At 38.5% G+C, this 20,777-nt stretch overlaps 1 protein-coding gene across 4 annotated transcripts in view; it reads left to right on the top strand.

Annotated features, from left to right (window-relative positions):
• LOC149134668 (uncharacterized) overlaps window positions 1–20,777 on the top strand; it is a 79,638-nt gene that overhangs the window by 8,412 nt on the left and 50,449 nt on the right. Inside the window, exon 1 of one of the 4 annotated variants that reach the window (XM_089355210.1) lies at window positions 13,805–14,732. The exons of the other annotated variants lie outside the window; for them this stretch is intronic. Coding sequence (XP_089211336.1) covers window positions 14,647–14,732 — 86 coding nt within the window. The 5' untranslated portion in view covers window positions 13,805–14,646. Of the gene's footprint in view, window positions 1–13,804; window positions 14,733–20,777 lie in introns of those variants that run through there. 4 annotated transcript variants of the gene reach the window in all.

Raw genomic sequence — 20,777 nt, 5'->3', positions numbered from 1 at the left:
TAATTGTGGCACAAGATCAACGCCTCCTCACCAGAAACCATCAAAAACACATACTGAAGAAAAATACAATAAGTAACTACAGAATATGTGATTATGGGAAAGAAACAAGTCACATTGTCTCTGATTGCCCAACTGAGGTGAGACTTATATACACTTGGAGAAGTTATGCTAGAACTATGGAATGACAGAAAAAAAAAATGGTATAGGCATATCTCAGAAAAAGGTCTCAGAAAATGACAAAGCAACCATACTGGGATATGACAATACACATAGATAGAGAGATCAAGGCTAATTGACTGGTTATAGTTATCAGAAACCACCAAGAAAAAAATTGCCTTCTAATCAATGTATCAGTCCCAACAAAGGACAATGTATCTTTAAGAGAAACTCTCGAAATGCAAAGATAATCTGTGTGTGGAGCCTAAAAACAGAAATAATCCCTATAATGATAGGTGCATTAGGTATGGTTAAAAAAAACATACATATAACCAAAACACCAAGGCTTACGAATATATATAACATACAGCAAATAGCACTGCAAGGCACCGTACACATCCTACATCAAACACTTTCAATACAGTTAAAATAACAACACAAAAACAAACTATAGTACATACCCAAGGCACACAGAGCTGTGCTCGGTAGTGCACTGAAAGCATGTGATAAAAATAAGACTATTCAATAATAATTATAATAATAATCCTTTCTACTATAGGCACAAGGCCTGAAATTTTGGGGGAGGGGGCAAGTTGATTACATGGACTCCAGTGCATAACTGGTACTTATTTCATCAGCCCCAAAAGGATGAAAGGCAAAGTCACCCTCGGTGGAATTTGAACTCAGAATGTAGCAGCAGATGAAATACCGCTAAGCATTTCGCCCATCATGCTAACAATTCTTCCAGTTTGCCACCTTAATAATAATAATAATAATAATAATAAATTGTACAATATGTTTGAATTATTATTATTATCATGTTTTCTTTATAACTGTACTCATTTCAATAATCCATATATAAACATGTTCATAAGAAGCCAGTTTAATTGATTTGCTCCTTCCCCAAACTGCTGGCCTCCTGATTCAATTATTATTATTATTATTATTATTATTATTATTATTATTATTTGATGAAAACTCACTGCTTATTTTGCTGGATATGATGGAAAGTCCACAGCCAGCAGACTAAGGTGACATTTGTTAACTGGTCATGCTTTAAGAACCCTGCAAAGAATTCTTGCAGTTCCAAACAATGTTGATTTTTGTAGGTGTTCTACCTTTACATTTGTACCAATCTTTTTGAGCCATGTTAGTAGTTGAGTGCTGATACTTCCAAGTGTTCTAATTACTATTGGTACCACATCTACATTCTTCATTGACCCCCAACCTTTGTATTTCCCACTTCAAATCATCATCATTGTTCAGTTTTTCTTCTTTCTCTTTAATCCTGTTGTCACAAGGACATGCTATGTCGATTATCATGCATGTTCTTTCTTTTTTTTTTTTCACCACAACGTCTGGTTTCCAATGTCTGATCAGATGATTGCACTGAATCATTGCATCCCACAGGATTTTGCAGTTTTCATTCTCGGTGACTCCTTCTGGCGTTTGCTCATACCATGTCATTGCTCTTTATAGGCCATGATTTCCTCAGAGCTCCCAATGGATCATTCTTGCCATATTGTCATGTCGTCTTTTGTATTCACATTGTGCCAATTTCAGGCATTCGCACATGATGTGCCATACCATTTCACCCCTCTCACCACACATTCTGTATTTGCCACTGTTGATAGTGTTGTCAATTCTGCATTTCACATAGTTAGTCCTTAACACTTGTTCTTGAGCTCCACATATAAGTACTTCTGTCTCTATCTTCAGGTCACTCCTCCTCATCTGTAGCCATCAGTCTTCTGTATCTGTCTTGGCATTCATATCTCTTGCAAACTGACAATACATTTTTTTCCTTCTATGCTGTTTCTTTTTTTGTGTTCTTTTCCTCTTTAAGATATTCTTTCTATACACAATTCTCAGTTTTAATGACACCAGCCTTCTTCGCATGTTTCAACAATGGCTCCACAGCATTCTTTACATGCCACCCTAAGTTGTTTTTTTCTGCTTTGCTACAATCCTGGCAACTGACCAAACCTCTCCCAAGTACAGACTATCGGTATCACTCTTAGGGTGGAAGGCTCCATGTACTGTTAATGTTTTTCTCGTCTTTGTATCCATGTTCATTACTTCTTTTTTTTGCCATTTTATGATTCTAGCTCCATACTGAAGCGATGCTATCACCTATGTATTAACTACTTGGATTTTATTCCATCCGGTCAATTTAGTCTTTGGAAATATTCCATCCTCAGTTGCTCTTTCATTTCCTTCTCCATTATCTCATTGAACTCAAGTATGCCAAGGTATTTGTAGTCTTCCATTTCAATTTGTTTAATCAGTTCTCTATTAAGTAATTCTATCCCTGGTAGGGACTGTACCTTGCCTCTTTTTTAGGTACATTATTCCACACTTCTTGAGTATCATTATTATTATTATTATTATTATTATTATTATTATTATTATTATTATTATTATTTGTGTTTGGAAGGAGTGGATACTTGTTTGTGGCTTGTAAGTTTTCTTTAAAATTTGTTGTTTTATTAGTTGGTATTGCAAATATTTTTTTTAACTGTTTCCTAAATAAGCCAACTCACAGCAAGTGAAGCAAGCTGGTTTAGCCAGAATTCACCCTTTACAAGTGAGTTTTAAGATTTAGAATTGAAAATTTAGTATTACAAAACAAAAACATATAGCTTCCCAGATCAAGGGAAGTAATGGTTGTTGGAACAGCCGTCATGATATTATTTTCCCACCACTAGTTGATGTGGTCAATAGACAAAGCCCAGAGAGTTGCAGCAGCAGTGATGAGTAGGATAAAATAAAAAATGACAAAAACAAGGACATCACCACTGTCCCCAACACCAACAACGACAAAAGCAATACCACTAAAACAGTTGCCATTCTTATTTCTCAGCAAAATGAAAAAGGCTTCATATAAGCTTGTCATAAAATGGAAAATGTTGAGTTGGTAGAAAAAACATTAAGTGAAGGCAAAGCACCCTTAACAACAAATGACAGAACAGTCTTCCTGAACATGCCAGAGGAAACAGAGGAAAACTCTAAGAAAAAAAATTATATACAGATGTATCTCAATAAAGACTTGGAGACTGGAGCAAGCAACACAGGCCCAGACTGAAAAGTGCCTAAGACCAGTCTGAGGGTTAAAAAATTAAGTTGTCCATGAGAAATGTTTTGGTACAGTTGAGGCAAGATTCCCAACTGAAGAATTAGCCAAAGAAAGTGTGACAATAACCCTTAAAAGTGAGGAATTATGGTTAAATCTGACACAACTCAGCTGGAAGGTGGTCAAAATAGAGGTAGCCAACGTGCCACCAGAAGTAGACATCTGTTTGCTGTTGGCAGCCATATTATACAGCATAAAGAAAAGAACAAGAATTCTCTAAGTCCCCAAAATGGAGATGAACATTCTGCTCAAAAGGTTCCCTGAATAAGAGCCGTTTAAGAATGATGAACAAAACACCCATTTTCAGAGGTGATTATTCAAACCCTAAAGAATCCTTCTCAACATATGGCTATGATGCTCCCCCACTACTCTTGCTCTTGATCAAAGATGTACATATCATCAGCCACCAAGAGACATGCTTAACTGGTTACGGTCAAACAACTGACAAATAAATCTGTGGTATTAAGCAGACTATTTGATGTAGCCCATCTTTTACACCAAGACAAAAACATGTACACGATAACACTTCCAATCAGTTAAGGTCAGAAACCATGAGAGCCACTGCCTAGTATTGCATCAGAGCATTATTATTATTATTATTATTATTATTATTATTATTGCAGGTTAACTAGCAAGTTAGTTTTTGTTTGTGGCAGATGTTCAGGTGCAATAAAGACTGCAAACAAACAGGAAACAACTTCTATCTCATTCCAGGGTGAAAAACTAGAGGTAGTCGATAGCTTCCGCTATCTGGGCGACCAAGTTAGTAGTGGGGGTGGGTGCGCTGAAAGTGTAGCTGCTAGAATAAGAATAGCCTGGGCAAAGTTTAGAGAGCTCTTACCCCTGCTGGCGACAAAGGGACTCTCACTCAGAGTAAAAGGCAGACTGTATGACGCATGCGTACGAACAACCATGCTACATGGCAGTGAAACATGGGCTGTAACTGCTGAGGACATACGTAAGCTCGCAAGGAATGAAGCCAGTATGCTCCGTTGGATGTGTAATGTCAATGTGAATACCCGTCAGAGTGTAAGTATCTTGAGAGAAAAGCTGAACATTAGAAGCATCAGTTGTGGCGTGCAAGAGAGACGATTGCGCTGGTATGGACATGTGGTGAGAATGGAGGAGGATAGCTGCGTGAAAAAGTGCCACACCCTAACAGTTGAGGGAACCCGTGGAAGAGGTAGGCCCAGGAAGACCTGGGCTGAGGTGGTGAGGCAAGACCTTCGTACATTGGGCCTCACCGAGGCGATGACTACTGACCGAGACCTTTGGAAATGTGCTGTGCGTGAGAAGACCCGGCAAGCCAAGTAAGATCGTTGCCAGTGCCCCTGGACTGGTTCTTGTGCGGGTGGCACATGAGATGCACCATTTTGAGCGTGGCCGTTGCCAGTACCGCCTGACTGGCTCCTGTAGGATTTTCGAGCGAGATCGTTGCCAGTGCCCCTGGACTGGCTTGTGCGGGTGGCACATAAAAGACACCATTTCGAGCGTGGCCGTTTTCGTGCGGGTGACACGTAAAAGCACCCACTACACTCTCTGAGTGGTTGGCGTTAGGAAGGGCATCCAGCTGTAGAAACTCTGCCAAATCAGACTGGAGCCTGGTGTTGCCATCCGGTTTCACCAGTCCTCAGTCAAATCGTCCAACCCATGCTAGCATGGAAAGCGGACGTTAAACGATGATGATGATGATTATTGTTGTTGTTGTTGATATTGAGTGCATACCATCAAAGTGACACTGGGATAAGATATATGAAGCCCAGTATACCCATCATGATTACCTGTCTGATAAGAGTACACCAGGCACATGCATCACAACTATATGTACACAACATGGTGATATCATATCAAGATAAACAGCACATGACATTGCTGGTGGAGCCCAGTTAGAATTTTCTGTAAGTTGAGTAGCCCATCTCACTCAAAGATCCCTGAATAAGGGTTGTTTAAGGATATTGAATGAAACACCTTGTTTCCTAAGGTGAATTATCCAAACACCAAAGAATTCCTTTCAACACATGACTGTGATGCTCCTCCACTGCACATATCGTCAGCCACTAAAGGACATGCTCAACTGGTTAAGGTTAAACAACTAACAAGTAAATCTGTGGTATTGAGCAGAATATTTGCTGTAGCCCATCTTTTATACCAAGACAATACAATGTACATGAGAGCACTTCTAATCAGTTAAGATCAGAAGCCATGAGAGCCACTGCCTGGTACTGCATCAGAGCATTGTTATTATTAAGGCGGCAAGCTGGTAGAATTGTTAGCATGCCAGGCAAAATGCTTAACAGCATTTCATATGTCTCTACATTCTGAGTTCAAATTCCACCAAGGTCAATTTTGCCTTTTAGCCTTTTGAGGTTGATAAATTAAGTACCAGTGAAGCACTGGGGTTGATGTAATCAACTAGTCCCCTCCCCCAAAATTTCAGGCCTTCTGCCTATTGCAGAAAGAGTTATTATTATTATTATTATTATTATTATTATTATTATTATTATTATTATTATTATTATTATTATTATTATTAAGGCAGTGAGCTGGCAGAACCATTAGCACGGTGGGTGAAATACTTAGTGGTATTTCATCTGCCACTACGTTTTGAGTTCAAATTCTTCTGTGTTCAACTTTGTCTTTTATCCTTTCAAGGGTCGATAAATTAAGTACAAGTGAAAAACTGAGGTTGATGTAATCGACTATTCCCCTCCCACCAATTTCAGGCCTTGTGCTCGCAGCATTTCCGCAGAAGTCAACTTTGCCTTTCATCCTTTCAGGACCAATGAAATAAGCACCAGTTACATACTGGGGTTGATATAATCAACTAGACCCTCTCCTAAAATTACAGGCCATGTATGTATAGTAGAAAGGATTATTATTATTAAGAGGGTGATGGCTTGACAGAATCCTTAGAGTAATATTAGTTCCAGCTCTCTGGTATCAAATCATACTAAGGTCAACTTTGCCATTCATCATTCCAGACCCAGTAAGGTAAAGTACTAGGGTTGCATCAAATATCACTTTTGGTTAGCATTTTAATTTGCTACTTAAACAGATCTTAACAACAAAAATATCTCTCTCATAGAGTAATTTGATGGTATTTTACCAATCTGAAAATGTTGCAATTAGTAATATTGTTATCATTATAGCTTTTTGTGATGTTTGGCAAGTATTATTTTCATATTTAGATTCTCCAAAGCAAAATTTTTCTGAAAATCAATAACCTTTTCATTTGTCCTTCTAAGAGTTTCATTAGACATAATTATGAATCTGTTTGTGTGAGAAACATTGAGAGCAGGAGAGAGAGTTATGTCTGAATTGCTGGAGTTTGTTTTCAAAGAGAAACAAGACATTGACATATAACAATGGTTTGCTCTTAACTTAGACTGTACATTTTCTGTAAACTCAACTTTTTGTCATTGAGATTTCTCCTTCCCTTTTATTTTATATTTTATATGTATAGATTATGTATTACAAATTTCTGTTGTAAGGTTGGATCATGCTAAAGTGTAACCATGTGTGCCTCATCAGCTACTTCAAAGTTCATTTGAGTACCAACACAAGTAATCAGGCTGATAATGTCCCATGTGGGTTTGTTGAAGATGAAGTTCACTGTAGGTAATTTCACCACTAAACAGCAGGGGTTGGAAAAAGGCATTATGGTAGGGTGCACAATTTCTGTGGTGCAGTTTGTGACAACCATAAACCTACTACTAGAGGTAGCAGGGAAGGTCCCAAAACTGATGAAAACACAGGAAATTTAGTTTGCCGGTCATTCATAGATGACATAGCAGTTATGACACAATCAATCAGAGGGGCACAGTGGACATTAAGCTCACTGGAAAAGATTGCCACATAGTCACTCTTGAAGTTCAACCCAGCAAAATTTCAGAGTTTAAATATCATCTAAGCTCCAGCTACAAATTTCAGTAGTGGAGGCAGAATTTAAAGCTACAAAGGCAAGATCAGTCACTGCGTTGCTTCTGTCTGACAATGAGAAAGTCAGACACACCAATAAGACCATAAAGTGTAGCAGAAAATGGAAACCTCAGGAAGCTGTGAAAGAAGCAGAGACATACTGGAAGCACCAGATGATTGTTGGGGTAGTCTGTCAAGGACAGCTAGGGATTGGCAACTACCGCATCAAGAGGTGGGAAAACACCAATACCAGGAACAAGAGAGAGATTCAACAGTGGAGGATCATGGGGTGAATGCGGGATATGTTTCTTCAAGTGGACATGTTTCTACTCTCCAAGAATGCAAAAACAATCATCATGGATGAACTCACAGTGCTCTGGGAGGACAGACTCAAAATTTCCTGCCAGGTAAAGAAATCGAAATACTAAGACTTAATCAATGAGGATCTTATCAAGGGATGGGCAGAGGCCTCATTCCCCATTGAAGTCAGTTGCTTCAGTTTTTCAGCTAGATCAGTGTGTTGTTTCCTGCAGAAAATAGGTCTGGGACCCAGACATCTGAAGAAAGCCATCAAGAAACTATCTCAAGGTGACTCTGAAACTATCTCAAAGTGACTCTGGTTAAACTAGCTCAAGGTGACTGGTTAAGAGACCACAAGTGGAACCCTTCTGTAGCTGAAGACTAGTTCAATTCTTACTGCTACATTCAGGTAAAGCATACAGACTGAGGGGCAAAACTCTTGTGACCCTGAAATATCTGCTGACAACACAGATGGGTTTCCAGCATTGCAATGGCTTTAGAAGAGTTTGCAAACCTCTGAGTAGCCCCTGCAGTTTCTGCATGGGACAAAGCATTTCTGATGTTTATTTCCCCCACATACATTTATTTGATTTTTTTCTTGTTGCTTGACAAGATTTTATCAATCTTTTACTTAGATGAAGAAACAGATCAGAAAGAGAGAGAAAAAGTGAGATTTGTTATATCTTTAAGTAATTAATCCAGCCCTTTTGTTACCATATTTTTGTTCCAGCTAATTTTGAAAATAATAGAAATTATATTGTAAAATAACTTTATCATTATTAACCTGGTGTTCTCCATCTTGAATAATGACCCAGCACTGCATCAGCTTGGATTTCAAGAATCTGCAGCTGTTCAACACGCACGCACGCACACACACACACACACTTCAGGAATTTCTAATATATACTCCTGTAATCAACTAGCTACATATTAAGCATCTGTGGAGGCGCAATGGCCCAGTGGTTAGGGCAGCGGATTTGCAGTCATAGGATCGCAGTTTCAATTCCCAGACCGGGCGTTGTGAGTGTTTATTGAGTGAAAAACACCTAAAGCTCCACGAGGCTCCGGCAGGGGATGGTGGCGAACCCTGCTGTACTCTTTCACCACAACTTTCTCTCACTCTTATTTCCTGTTTCTGTTGTGCCTGTAATTCAAAGGGTCAGCCTTGTCACACTGTGTCACGCTGAATATCCCCGAGAACTACGTTAAGGGTACACATGTCTGTGGAGTGCTCAGCCACTTGCACGTTAATTTCACGAGCAGGCTGTTCCATTGATTGGATCAATTGGAACCCTTGCCGTCGTAAGCGGCGGAGTGCCAACAGCATTAAGCATCTACTCTCTACTTCTCATTCCTGCCATTCTTTTTACAGTGATTTCTAATATCTTTATAACTAACCAAGTATTAAGTATTTACTCTTTACTTATAATACTTTTACTCCTAATTTCATTTACTATGTCAAACTTCCCCTGCCACCCACAATGCTATCTTACTTTAATCATGATCATCATCAATGTTGTTCATGTTCCAACTGCTTCTTCTGTAATGGTTTTCAATAGTACTATTATTATTATTTTATACTATTGTTATTATTATTATCATTTTTAATATTAGTATTATTATTAATAATAATAGTGGTATTGTTATTATTATTTTCTTCTCATTATTGTTATTGTCACAGTCATTGCTGTTATTGTTTTTATTATCACTCTTCCTTCTTCTCCCACTTCTTATTCTTGTCATTCTCCTCCTCCTGTTTCTCTACCTTAAACACAGAGGCTAGATCTACCTAATGTTCATATGCTTCCACTACTGGTTGACTTTTTTTTGCAAGCTACACCTGTCAACATTATGAAATGATTCCAAGTCCTAGAAATAGCTATCATATCTTTAACACCATAGCTTCTACTCTTAATTTTCTGTGTCTTTGTACTGTGTAAATTTGTTCTGTTAATATATAAGCATCTATTTATACATGAATGTTCATTGTCTGAATATTTTCAGTCTTTGTTTTCTCTCCATTTATATGTATGTATACATTGTATATCTAGCCCAAGCAGTTTTATGTTTATTTTCATCATTATCTCTCTCTCTCTCTCTCTCTATATATATATATATATATATATATATATATATATATATTGTAGTATTGTGTACTGTTCCATGATGGTAAGACCAACAAAAAAAAAGTACTCCGGGTGAGAGAAAAATATTATCTAATAAATGCAATGTATGTATATATGTTTTTATGTGCTACTATTAGTTTCATATGCTGAGAACAGGCCAAACATTGTTTTATAACTTCACCAGATGGGGTACATTTTTTGTTGATCTTACCATCACAGAACAGTACACTATATACTTCCACACTTGGCTTTCTATTGCAAAGTCATAACTTTTATATGATTGGCATGATTGCTTCACTGAGTTGAGTGACTAAAGATTTTACCAATTTACACACTATTATGGATTTATACCATATGGATTACTCTGCTAAAAACATACCTACACCACCGAATAAAGTATATCTCAGGATAATCTTTGAGGAAGTTGAAGATCTCATGAAATAGATGAGATAGAAAGCTTTATTTTTTTATACTCCTTATCTGGAACATTATAATTTAAAGACACATCAATACCCCCCAACAGTTAAAGACTTAGTCCCTTTTGAGAAAGACCTCCTTGATTTAGTTACCAATATTAGATTCCATAAGTACCATAACTCCTTTCTAACTAAAATGAAATCTGATATTAAAAACTTTAGAAGTTCTAAAAAGAAGTTTGTATTTTCTAAGACCAACAACCTATATGAAGTTCCTAATGATTTATATAATAAGTTGCTAAACGATACCATTTCCACTAAATATAAGAAAGCTAGCATATAGAGATATAACAATGAGATTAAATTCCTTGCCAAACATAGTTAAATTGACGCTAGATTAATATGCTTAGCTAAAAGGGGAGCTTTTATTATTTAAAAGGATTATAAACTTAATTTTCATAATAACCCCACTTTGAAATTGGGCTAGTAGTTAAAAAAAAATACTAAGAGACATTATCATCACCATCATCATCATTTAACGTCCGCTTTCCATGGTAGCATGGGTTAGACGATTTGACTGAGGACTGGTGAACCAGATGGTTGCACCAGGCTCTAATCTGATCTGACAGAGTTTCTAGAGCTGGATGCCCTTCCTAGCGTCAACACTCCAAGAGTGTAGTGGGTGCTTTTACGTGCCACCGGCACGAGGGCCAGTCAGGAGGTACTGGCAACGGCCATACTCAAAATGGTATTTTTTACGTGCCACCTGCACAGGAGCCAGTCGAGCAGCACTGGCAACAACCTCGCTTGAATGTTTTTTCACGTGCCAGTAATGCGATGCTGGTAACAATCACGCTCAAATGGTGCTATTTACATGCCACTGGTGCAGAAGCCAGACAGCTGCTCTGGCAAGGATTACGCTTGGACGGTGCTGTTGGCAAGGTACTTACACTCTGTCGAGTATGCACAATGACATTACACATCCATCGGAGCATACTGGCTTCGTCTCTTGCGAGCTTATGCATGTCCTCAGCAGTCACGGCCCATGTTTAACTGCCATGTAGCATGGCTGTTCGAACACATGCATCATACAGTCTGCCTTTTACTCTAAGTGAGAGGCCCTTGTCACCAGCAGAAGTAAGAGCTCTCTGAACTTTGCCCAGACTATTCTTATTCTAGCAGCTACACTTTCAGCGCACCCTCCCCAGCTACTAACTTGGTCACCTAGATAACGGAAGCTATCAACTGCTTCTAGTTTTTCTCCCTGGAATGTGGCAAAGGTTGTTTTCTGCTGATTTTCAATGTTTATTGCTCCTGAGCATCTAGAAATACCACTAAGCTTCTACAATGGAATAATAGTTTTACTGTAATAGATTGGTTCAAGAACATTAAGAATAAGAAAAAGGCTAGATTCACTCAGTTTGGCATTATAGATTTTTATCCTTCCATATCTAGATTGCTGCTTGATTAAGCCACTGAGTTTGCTAAATCATATGTTGATATATACCTGGACTTTTAACAGGCATGAGAGGAAAACACTTCTGTTTAGTAAGGGTTCAGCATGGGTTAAAAAGATGGGTAATGATGAATTATTTGATGTATCCCCGGGGCCATACAATATTGCTGATGTCTGCAATCTTGTGGGTCTCTTTGTATTAAACACATTGAGATCTAAGTACTCATCTCATGACATTCGTCTATACCAGATGACGGTTTGGGTATTTCCCATAACTGTGATTGTCACACTCTTGATAAATTTAGGAAACAACTTACCTTCAATCAATTAGGCCTTAAAATCACTGTCTAAAGTTGATGTTTTTAGATGTTTCCCTAGACCTGAACTCCTCTTATAAACTTTACCATAAGCCTAACAAGAAACTTGTCTTGTCACCTCCTGTAATATTTAAAAACCTGATAACTAATGTTAGTAACATAGATTTTTAACCTCTCTTCCTTTAAAGAATTTTTTGAGAAAGCAGCCCCCTACAATAACAATACCCAAACCAAGAGTGGTTTTAAAGATAAATTAATATATACCTCCTCAAATTTTAATCAGAATAATAATAATAGACCTAGGAAAATTATTTGGTTCACCCCTCCCTTTTCCCTTAAGATAAAAATTAACGTAAGTAAAAGATTCCTATCTCTCAGACAATCATTTTCCGGAAAATCACAGGAACAGGAAAATTTTAAACAGGCAATCTGTGAAATTAACATATAGCTGCTGCCCTAATATAAAGAGCATCATTACAGAAGACCAACACCAAGAACCTACTACCAGTTGTAACTGTCAAGACCCAGGAACCTGTCCACTCAACTGGCGATGTATGATTAAATCTGTTATATATGCGGCAGAAGTTACTGCAACACTAGATGATAACACAACTGATAAGAAGAGCTATATCGGACTTTGTGAAGGAGATTTCAAGAATCACTATGGTAGTCATATATCTTCCTTCCTTCCTTATCAAAGTGATCTCTGCATAGCTGAGGTCTTAGCTATTTTGCAATTCACGGATTGCCTTAAAGATCACAGCAGTATAGTTTTTCCTTGCAAACATCAATCATTAAATCTATTCTCAAAATAAAAATAACAACCCCACATACTTCTTTTTCCCCTCACCTTCATAAATTTTCCCTATTATTTACCCTCACTACCACTATATATTAAACCAACAATATATCTTCCTTTAATTACTTATTGTCATTTACATACTTCTCTCTGTATCATTCCTTACCATTTATAAAAAACATTTTCTCTTATTTCACCTACCTCCCCCTCCTAACCCCCTTTGTAAACTTATGAGTACATACAACATACACCTTGACTACTTCATACTGTAACCACATTCACTGCACACAATATGCATTCCTTAACTGAAAGCTAGTAGTAGCCACTACGATTCTTCTCCATTCTTTCTTGCTTTCTTTTTCCTCCTCCTTGACCAAAAATATTTCCCCACCCTCTTCCCTCCACATTATCTGTTTTTCAAATACCACTCCCCTTGCTATTTCTGTGATTTGGTCAAAATAGCCCTATTGAATACCATTGGTAATATTACCTGGCTTAAATTCCTCATTCTTCTCACTCCCTTATGTTTTTTTTCTTTTTTCCTTTTGCTTTTCTTAATTTCTCTTTACATTTATATTCTCAGCCCCTTCTGTGCTCTCCACACATTTTGATTGAATCTTCCAAGTGTTAACATGTACCTCTTTGCAACAATGTAAACTTTCATTTAGTCAAGATACCTGTGGCCTGAAGAGTAACCTGCAGTGTACACCTTGCTTGGATATTTACCATTTCCAAGGTTCCACTCACTATGAAACATATGTAACCATTCCTTAACTCTTGTATATACACATATACATTTGTGTTTTTCCACATGCGTGTGAGTATACATATATGTACATACATAGACAAGTGTGTGTGTGTGCAAAATTGTTCTACTTTTTTTTCACCTGTCTCCTACAACAATGACACAGTTAACCACTTCATCCCTGTAATGTAGTGGTTCGGCAAAAGACACCGATAGAATAAGTACTAGGCTTAGAGAGAATAAGTCCCGGGGCCGATTTGCTTTACTAAAGGCAGTGCTTCAGCATGGCCACAGTCAAATGACTGAAACTAATAAAAGAATATATATACATATATATATATATATATATATATATATATATTCCCTATGATTTCTCAAATAGCTTGACCAAATCAAATCAAATTTTACAAGGTAATAGTATTAGACCCTGCGAGTGTCAACATTCTTTTATTCTTTCACTTGTTTCAGTCATTTGATTGCAGCCATGCTGGAGCACCGCCTTTAGTTGAGCAAATCGACCCCAAGATTTATTCTTTGTAAGCCTAGTATTTATTCTATTGGCTTCTTTTGCTGAACTGTTAAGTTACAGGGACGTAAACACGCCAGCATCGGTTGTCAAGCGATGTTGGGAGACTAACACACACACACACACACACACACACACACACACACACACACACATATATACGGCGGGCTTCTTTCAGTTTCCGTCTACCAAATCCACTCACAAGACTTTGGTCGGCCTGAGACTATAATAAAAGACATTTGCCCAAGGTGCCACACAGTGGAACTGAACCCGGAACCATGCGGTTGGTAAGCAAGCTACTTACCACACAGCCACTCCTGCACCTACAATGTAATTTTATTTTTCATTTGGATTAAAACAATATAAAATTTTTCCTAAAATAATCCTTCTGTAGTCAACTATAGTAAACAACATTTTATACCACAACAACAATGAAGTCACATTTTGTATATGAGTGTGTATGTGTCTACGAGTGTGTGTTTGTTTGTGCGTCACTACGTACATTAGGCCTCAAAGAATTAAACATACACACATATCTACCTATACATGTGATGACTGAAATATGTGAATGTATGTGTGTGTGTCTCTTAGTATATGTGTGTGTGTCTCTTAGTATATGTGTGTGTGTCCATATGTTACGACTGACAAAAAAAATTGAAGGGGAAAGCTATATGCGTGTTTGCAACAGACATGCATCTTCACATACACATACATATGTGATGACTGACAAAAACAATGAGGTGAAAAGCGATGTATGTCTGTGTGTATCTGTCTTAAGATATATAAAAATACACATTTACCGCCCAATTACCAGTTAATAATTATCGCAGCAGTTGCAAGGTATTTACACTTATATATTTACCCTTACATTAACATTTAATTCATGCGCTTAATGTATATATTAAGAAATTCATCTATAATAATTATTGTGACAGGTGCAAGGTATATACAGATACTTATTTACCATTAAATTAGCAGTTAATACATGTGCTTCTGTTTTGTTAATTTGCTTATATTTCATTAATTTTCACTTCATACAAAAATATAGACATACTACATACATCCAACTGCTTACAAAAAGTAGAAATTAATGTATAATTTTTCCTATGTTCGTAATCTTTGTTTATAGTATTGAAACAAATATGCCACCAAAGAAAAGACATAATCTCTCCAGAAACACGTATAAAGCAAGGAGGATTGTAGAAAACTGGAGGTGAGAGTTTCAAGACAGAAGGGAGCTGAGACTTTCTCAAGATCAGCAAAAGCATGCTGCAGCACATCAAATGGAGTCTCAAGAGAGAAGGGGGATGGGACTTTCCCATGATCAGCAAAAGCATGCTGCGGTACATCAGATGAAGTCTCAAGACAGAAAGGAGATGAAACTTTCTCAAGATTAGTAAAGGCATGCTGCAGCACATCAAATGGAGTCTCAAGAGAGAAGGGAGGTGAGACTTTCTCATGATCAACAAAGGCATCCTGCAGCACTTAATGCTGAATCATTACAACAACATTTAGCCTGCCAGGTTAGACATAGGTCCAATAGAATAACTCCCAGAAACAGACCACATCCAAATTTGTTCTTCACAACTCCTGCAGCTGCTTTCAGATATGATCGATCCCATCCTTGTAAAATGGTAACCCTGTCCAAATATGGTCTGCTAAACTCAAATTGTCGTTTATGCAAAACTTTAAAATTTCCAAATGAAACAAATGGCATGTGCTGCTCAGCTGGTAAGGTAACATTGCCAGCACAACCAGTTCCTACTCAACCTCATATGGATCTTCTGGAAAGCACTCTATCCAGTCAAGGGATTTTCTGAACAATATCAGACAATACAACTTTGCATTTCAAATGACATCGTTTGATGCATCTAAGGAGATAGTTGAACACGGATTTATGCCAACATTCAAAGTTCAAGGACAAATCCATCACCTCATTGGTTCCCTGTTACCCACAAATGAACAACCAAAATTCCTCCAAATTTACTTTATGAGTGATGTAGAACAATAAACCTAAAGGAGGTGTCAAAACTTCAGAAATTTGGATATAAATATTGTTCATCAATTGCAAAATATGTAGCATAAAAACAATGCCCTGGTTCAGACCTTTAAAACAGCTATTGAACAACAACCTCAAGGTGATTGTCAAATTTTTATCCACACTGACAAACGACCTCATGGTGAACATGTACATCATTTTAATGAGTCCACATCTAATGAAGTAGCCATCCTTATGATCCCTATGAAAATCGTGATATTCTCATTCATGCTCAAGATAATAACCTTAAATGTGTTTCAGAGACTCATCCCTCATGCCGGTGGCACGTAAAAGCACCCACTACACTCTCGGAGTGGTTGGCGTTAGGAAGGGCATCCAGCTGTAGAAACTCTGCCAAATCAGATTGGAGCCTGGTGTCGCCTCCTGGTCCACCAGTCCTCAGTCAAATCGTCCAACCCATGCTAGCATGGAAAGCGGACGTTAAACGACGATGATGATGATGATGATCTCTCTTATGATACTCTCCAGCATCCTCTTATTTTGTGGAATGGACAAGATGGGTGTATTTCAATATTCCACAGATTGAACCTGCAACAGGAGAGCCAATTACAAACAAAAATTGTCGTCAAATGACTTCTATTCTTACCAACTTATGTTCAGGCTGAATCCTAACATTGCCCCCAAAATGACCTAGACTTATGGATGTAAAGAATTAGATGACGTGTGAGGACGTAGAGGTATCCGTATTGCAGAAAATAAGGTACAGGGAAAGAAAGCTGCTTCATTTTGAAAATCATCATCTCTGTAATGTTTGGGCAGACTGCACACTTCAACATGTGTTAAGTGAAGCTTCTGGGTAAACTATATTTCACATAAGTCCTGTGTTGGTAGAATAAATATACAAGTCATCTGCACTGCTAACTCGAGAGCATGCAACATATCAGTTGTCCATGAGAAAAGTAGGGTATTTGTAAATTGAGACCCACGATTTTTAAAGTTTGACCCTGGGCTTTTTGTTGATTGTCGTAGCAAAGCACAATAGCACTGGGAACTGGAGGCACTTGAATTGAAATGGCGCATTTGAGGGAATAAGGCACATACATGGAATGTATGCGAGCTCTCCTCGATGGCAGCTGGCAATAATGGTTGCTTCTAAGACATGACTTGTCATTATAGTTACAATCAATCTTGTACCGTTGTATAATTGTGGTGGGTTCAAATTCCCCAAGAGCAAGATAGGTGCACCTTTCTTTAGAAACAACTTATGCAGTGGAAGTCCTGTGAGTTGCAGAGAGTTGAGAAATTCAGCTGGATACTCAACAGTGGTATGTTCATTGATGGTAGTATCAATGGAAACAAACGTTGAAACATCTCCACGTAGAATATGGAAGAGTTCATGGTTTACTTTATCAACACTTTCATTCCGAGGTGCTAAAATAGCTCTCTCTCTCTCTCTCTCTGCTTTGCAAAATGAGAAATACCTTTTCTTTTAGCTCAGCCAATGTAGACACCATGTGCCCACATTGCAGTACATGCTGCTGCAGAGTGTTATTCAACGGTAAGGCACCATTTCTAATTTGTAGAAGTTGATGAAAGAATTCCTCAGCTAAGGGGTTGTTGAAGTAATGAGCTCACATATTCTTGCTTAATGAAAGCTGACAAACAAACCTCCACAGAGGTGAAGACTTCAGACATGCATAGATCTTGTCAGCCTGCATACTCCATGGTATGACTGGTAATATTTGACGGAAATCCCAAGGACAACAGTTAAGCCCCCCATAATGGCAGTATTGTTTCTAATATCCCTTAGTAATCCATCTAGGGTTTCTAGTGCACCACACTGTGCCATCATGCATTCATCCCAGAAAATAAGTGTAGTTTGGAGCAGAACTTTCACTGTCAGTGATTGTTTTGAAATATTGCACCTTTGGGCATTTGTTGTAGTCAAATTGAAAGCCTGTTTAAATGTTGAGTGAGCTGTTCGTCCACCTGTTAACAAAGTTGCCACTATCCCTAATGATGCGACTGCAATCGCTATGTTTCCCACCTGCTTTATTTTTGCCAGAAGTAGATTAAGTAGAAATGTTTCCCTTGCTCCTCTTGGTGCATCAGTGAAGGAAAGGCATCCTTCTTCTTGCAAGGTAGATACTACTATTTCATTGTAAACAGACCTTTTCTCAGCTTGCAATAATGGTTCACTTTCATCAAGTTGCCTTTTCAGGGCATCCAGGTTGTATGCTTTTTCTTGAATGACTTCTTTTGAAAGGCCGTGATGTTCAGCTGAAGGTGTCGGGATGCCATAGTCAGATAAGCTTTTGCCCTGAATGTCATCTGAAATCCTTCCTTTGCTATTTGTTTAGTTACGCCAAAAAATGTCATCTGGAAAGTGGAATTTTAGCATTAACTGTTGGAGAGGAAGTGCTTTGATTCTGCAGTACACCCATCTAGCAAGTTGAATAATGGCTGTGGAGGAGGTTGTAAAACAGGAATCTGAACCTTGTCTCCAGAGCAACACATTCCAGGACTTTCACACGTAAACTTCTTTGCTCCACAGAACCTGCTCTGATGCAATAGCCCTCCTACTCTTACAGCAGGATCTTCACTGTAATCTAAATTAGGATCATATCTGAGAGCCAATTTCTCTTTGCAAAATGCACCTTCCATTGGTATATGTATGGGGCAGCAGGCATTATATGTTAGACACTCAAACTCATTATAGTAACACTAAACTACAATTTATCCTAATAGATGCTTGTAACTCTAACCCTAACCCTATTGGATGCTTGTAAGAGGCAGTGGGCATGCTGCTGGTGAGACTCAGCTGCTCAGCTTGTTGCAGTTCTACATCAGTTCAGTCTAAAGCTTGCCAAACGGTGTTCCTGAGACTCAGCAGATAGAGTTGCCGCAGTTGTACGTCTGTTTTATAGTAAACGTGTCGAATGTGCTTTCTGAGACACAGCTGCTCACATTGCTTCTGGAGTGTACTGATTATGAAGAAGACACACTTGGTGGTCTACCTCAGACTTGGATGCCTATGTTGCTGTTATTCTATACCTGGTTTTCAAAAGTCATTACAATCGTTCAGTGTAAGACTCTGACGCTTACATTGCTGCATCTCTTTGTCTATTAGAGAGTAGGTGCCATTCATGCTGAAGTGAGTTTTCTTGAGCACGAATAGAGACAGTTTTCTTTGCAGCCCTTGTTTGTAGAGATAAATTAGATGTCTTCATTTTGGTGGCATGGCTGAAGAGAGCAAACAATTAAGGAACATATAAGATGGAAGACATACCAATTTGAAGTTGTGCATTATATAATTTAATTTTTTAGTAACAAATGAAGAGATGTGGAAAAATTCATATGTCAATTTGTATACCGTTATTATGAGAAGGGATAAACTCTCAATGATTTAGCTATGTTCTGTGTTGATAAGTGCAATGCATTTTGTTGGCTGATATATAGTGGAGTTGATTACTGGCATAGTGGAAGTTATTGTTTGTCCAGAAGTGAAGGGCCAAGGGTACAATTTGCATGAAAGTGATTTATGTTCTTAAGAAGGATCACAAACTATGTACTGTTTCATCAAATAAAAAGGGGTTAATATGATTTTGCCCAGAAATCATCATCATCATCGTTTAACGTCCACTTTCCATGCTAGCATGGGTTGGACGATTTGACTAAGGACTGGTGGACCAGGTGGCTACACCAGGCTCCAATCTGATTTGGCAGAGTTTCTACAGCTGGATGCCTTTCCTAACACTAACCACTCTAAGAGTGTAGTGGGTGCTTTTACATGCCACCGGCACGAAGGCCAGTCAGGTGGTACTGGCAACGGCCATGCTCAAAATGGTGTATTTTATGTGCCACCTGCACAGGAGCCAGTCAAGCAGCACTGGCAACAACCTCGCTCAAATGTCTTTTCACGTGCCACCAACATAAGTACCAGTAAGGCGATGCTGGTAACGATCACACTCAAATGGTGGTACTTACGTGCCATTGGCACGGAAGCCAAACAGCTGCTCTGGCAACGATCACGCTTGGACGGTGCTCTTAGCGCTCCACTGGTACAGGTGCCATCACGATTTCACTGTCACTTGCCCCAATAAGTCTTCGCAAGCTGAGTTCAGTGTCCAATGAAGGAGACGTTGGCATGGGTGCCAGTTGTCGAATTTTGTTCAATTTCGATTTCACTTGCCTCAACAGGTCTTTGCAAGCGGAGTTTAGTGTCCAATGAAGGAAAGGTACGCATCTGGCTACACCCCTGGCAGAAGCCTCGGATTATGGTTTCACTTGGCTTGCAGGGTCTTCTTACGCACAGCATATTTCCAAAGGTCTCGGTGAGGCCTAATGTTCGAAGGTTGTGCTTCACCACCTCATCCCAGGTCTTCCTGGGTCTACGTTTTCAAAATTATAATTTCTCCCCCTCCCCACCAAAATTTCCTAATTTTTAACTGTTTTTCGAATTTTGTTTTTTATCTACATGAAAAAATACAGAGATTACAAATCTGGAAAATATAATTTGGTTTTGAAAGTTTAATTTTTCTGAAAGAAATACTGAATGCCCCTTCTCCCACCTCGGCCACCATCAGCTACCCACTTTCGGGCGAAATGCAAATCTCCTGTATGGAAGACATAGGAATGTGAGTAAATTGAGGAAAGAATTATGTGTGGGTGGGTATGCAGATGTCATCTTGGACATGCTAGAAACAACAGGTAAAGGACAGGATATCTGAGATAACTTCCTTGTAAGTTTAAATGGAATATCAGGTTTTGAAATACGCTCATCACAAACAGGAATGACAGAATAGGAAAAGGTAATTTCCATAGGATTTGAACTTGAATTTAGTGCACAGCAAGAAATAACATAATTCATACTGAACTTTAACTCT

This window comes from Octopus bimaculoides, chromosome 7, assembly GCF_046866305.1.
Source record: "Octopus bimaculoides isolate indiv1 chromosome 7, ASM4686630v1, whole genome shotgun sequence".
NCBI lineage: Eukaryota > Metazoa > Mollusca > Cephalopoda > Octopoda > Octopodidae > Octopus > Octopus bimaculoides.
Note: the sequence above shows the minus strand (reverse complement) of the source record. Positions and strands in the feature narration are given on the sequence as shown.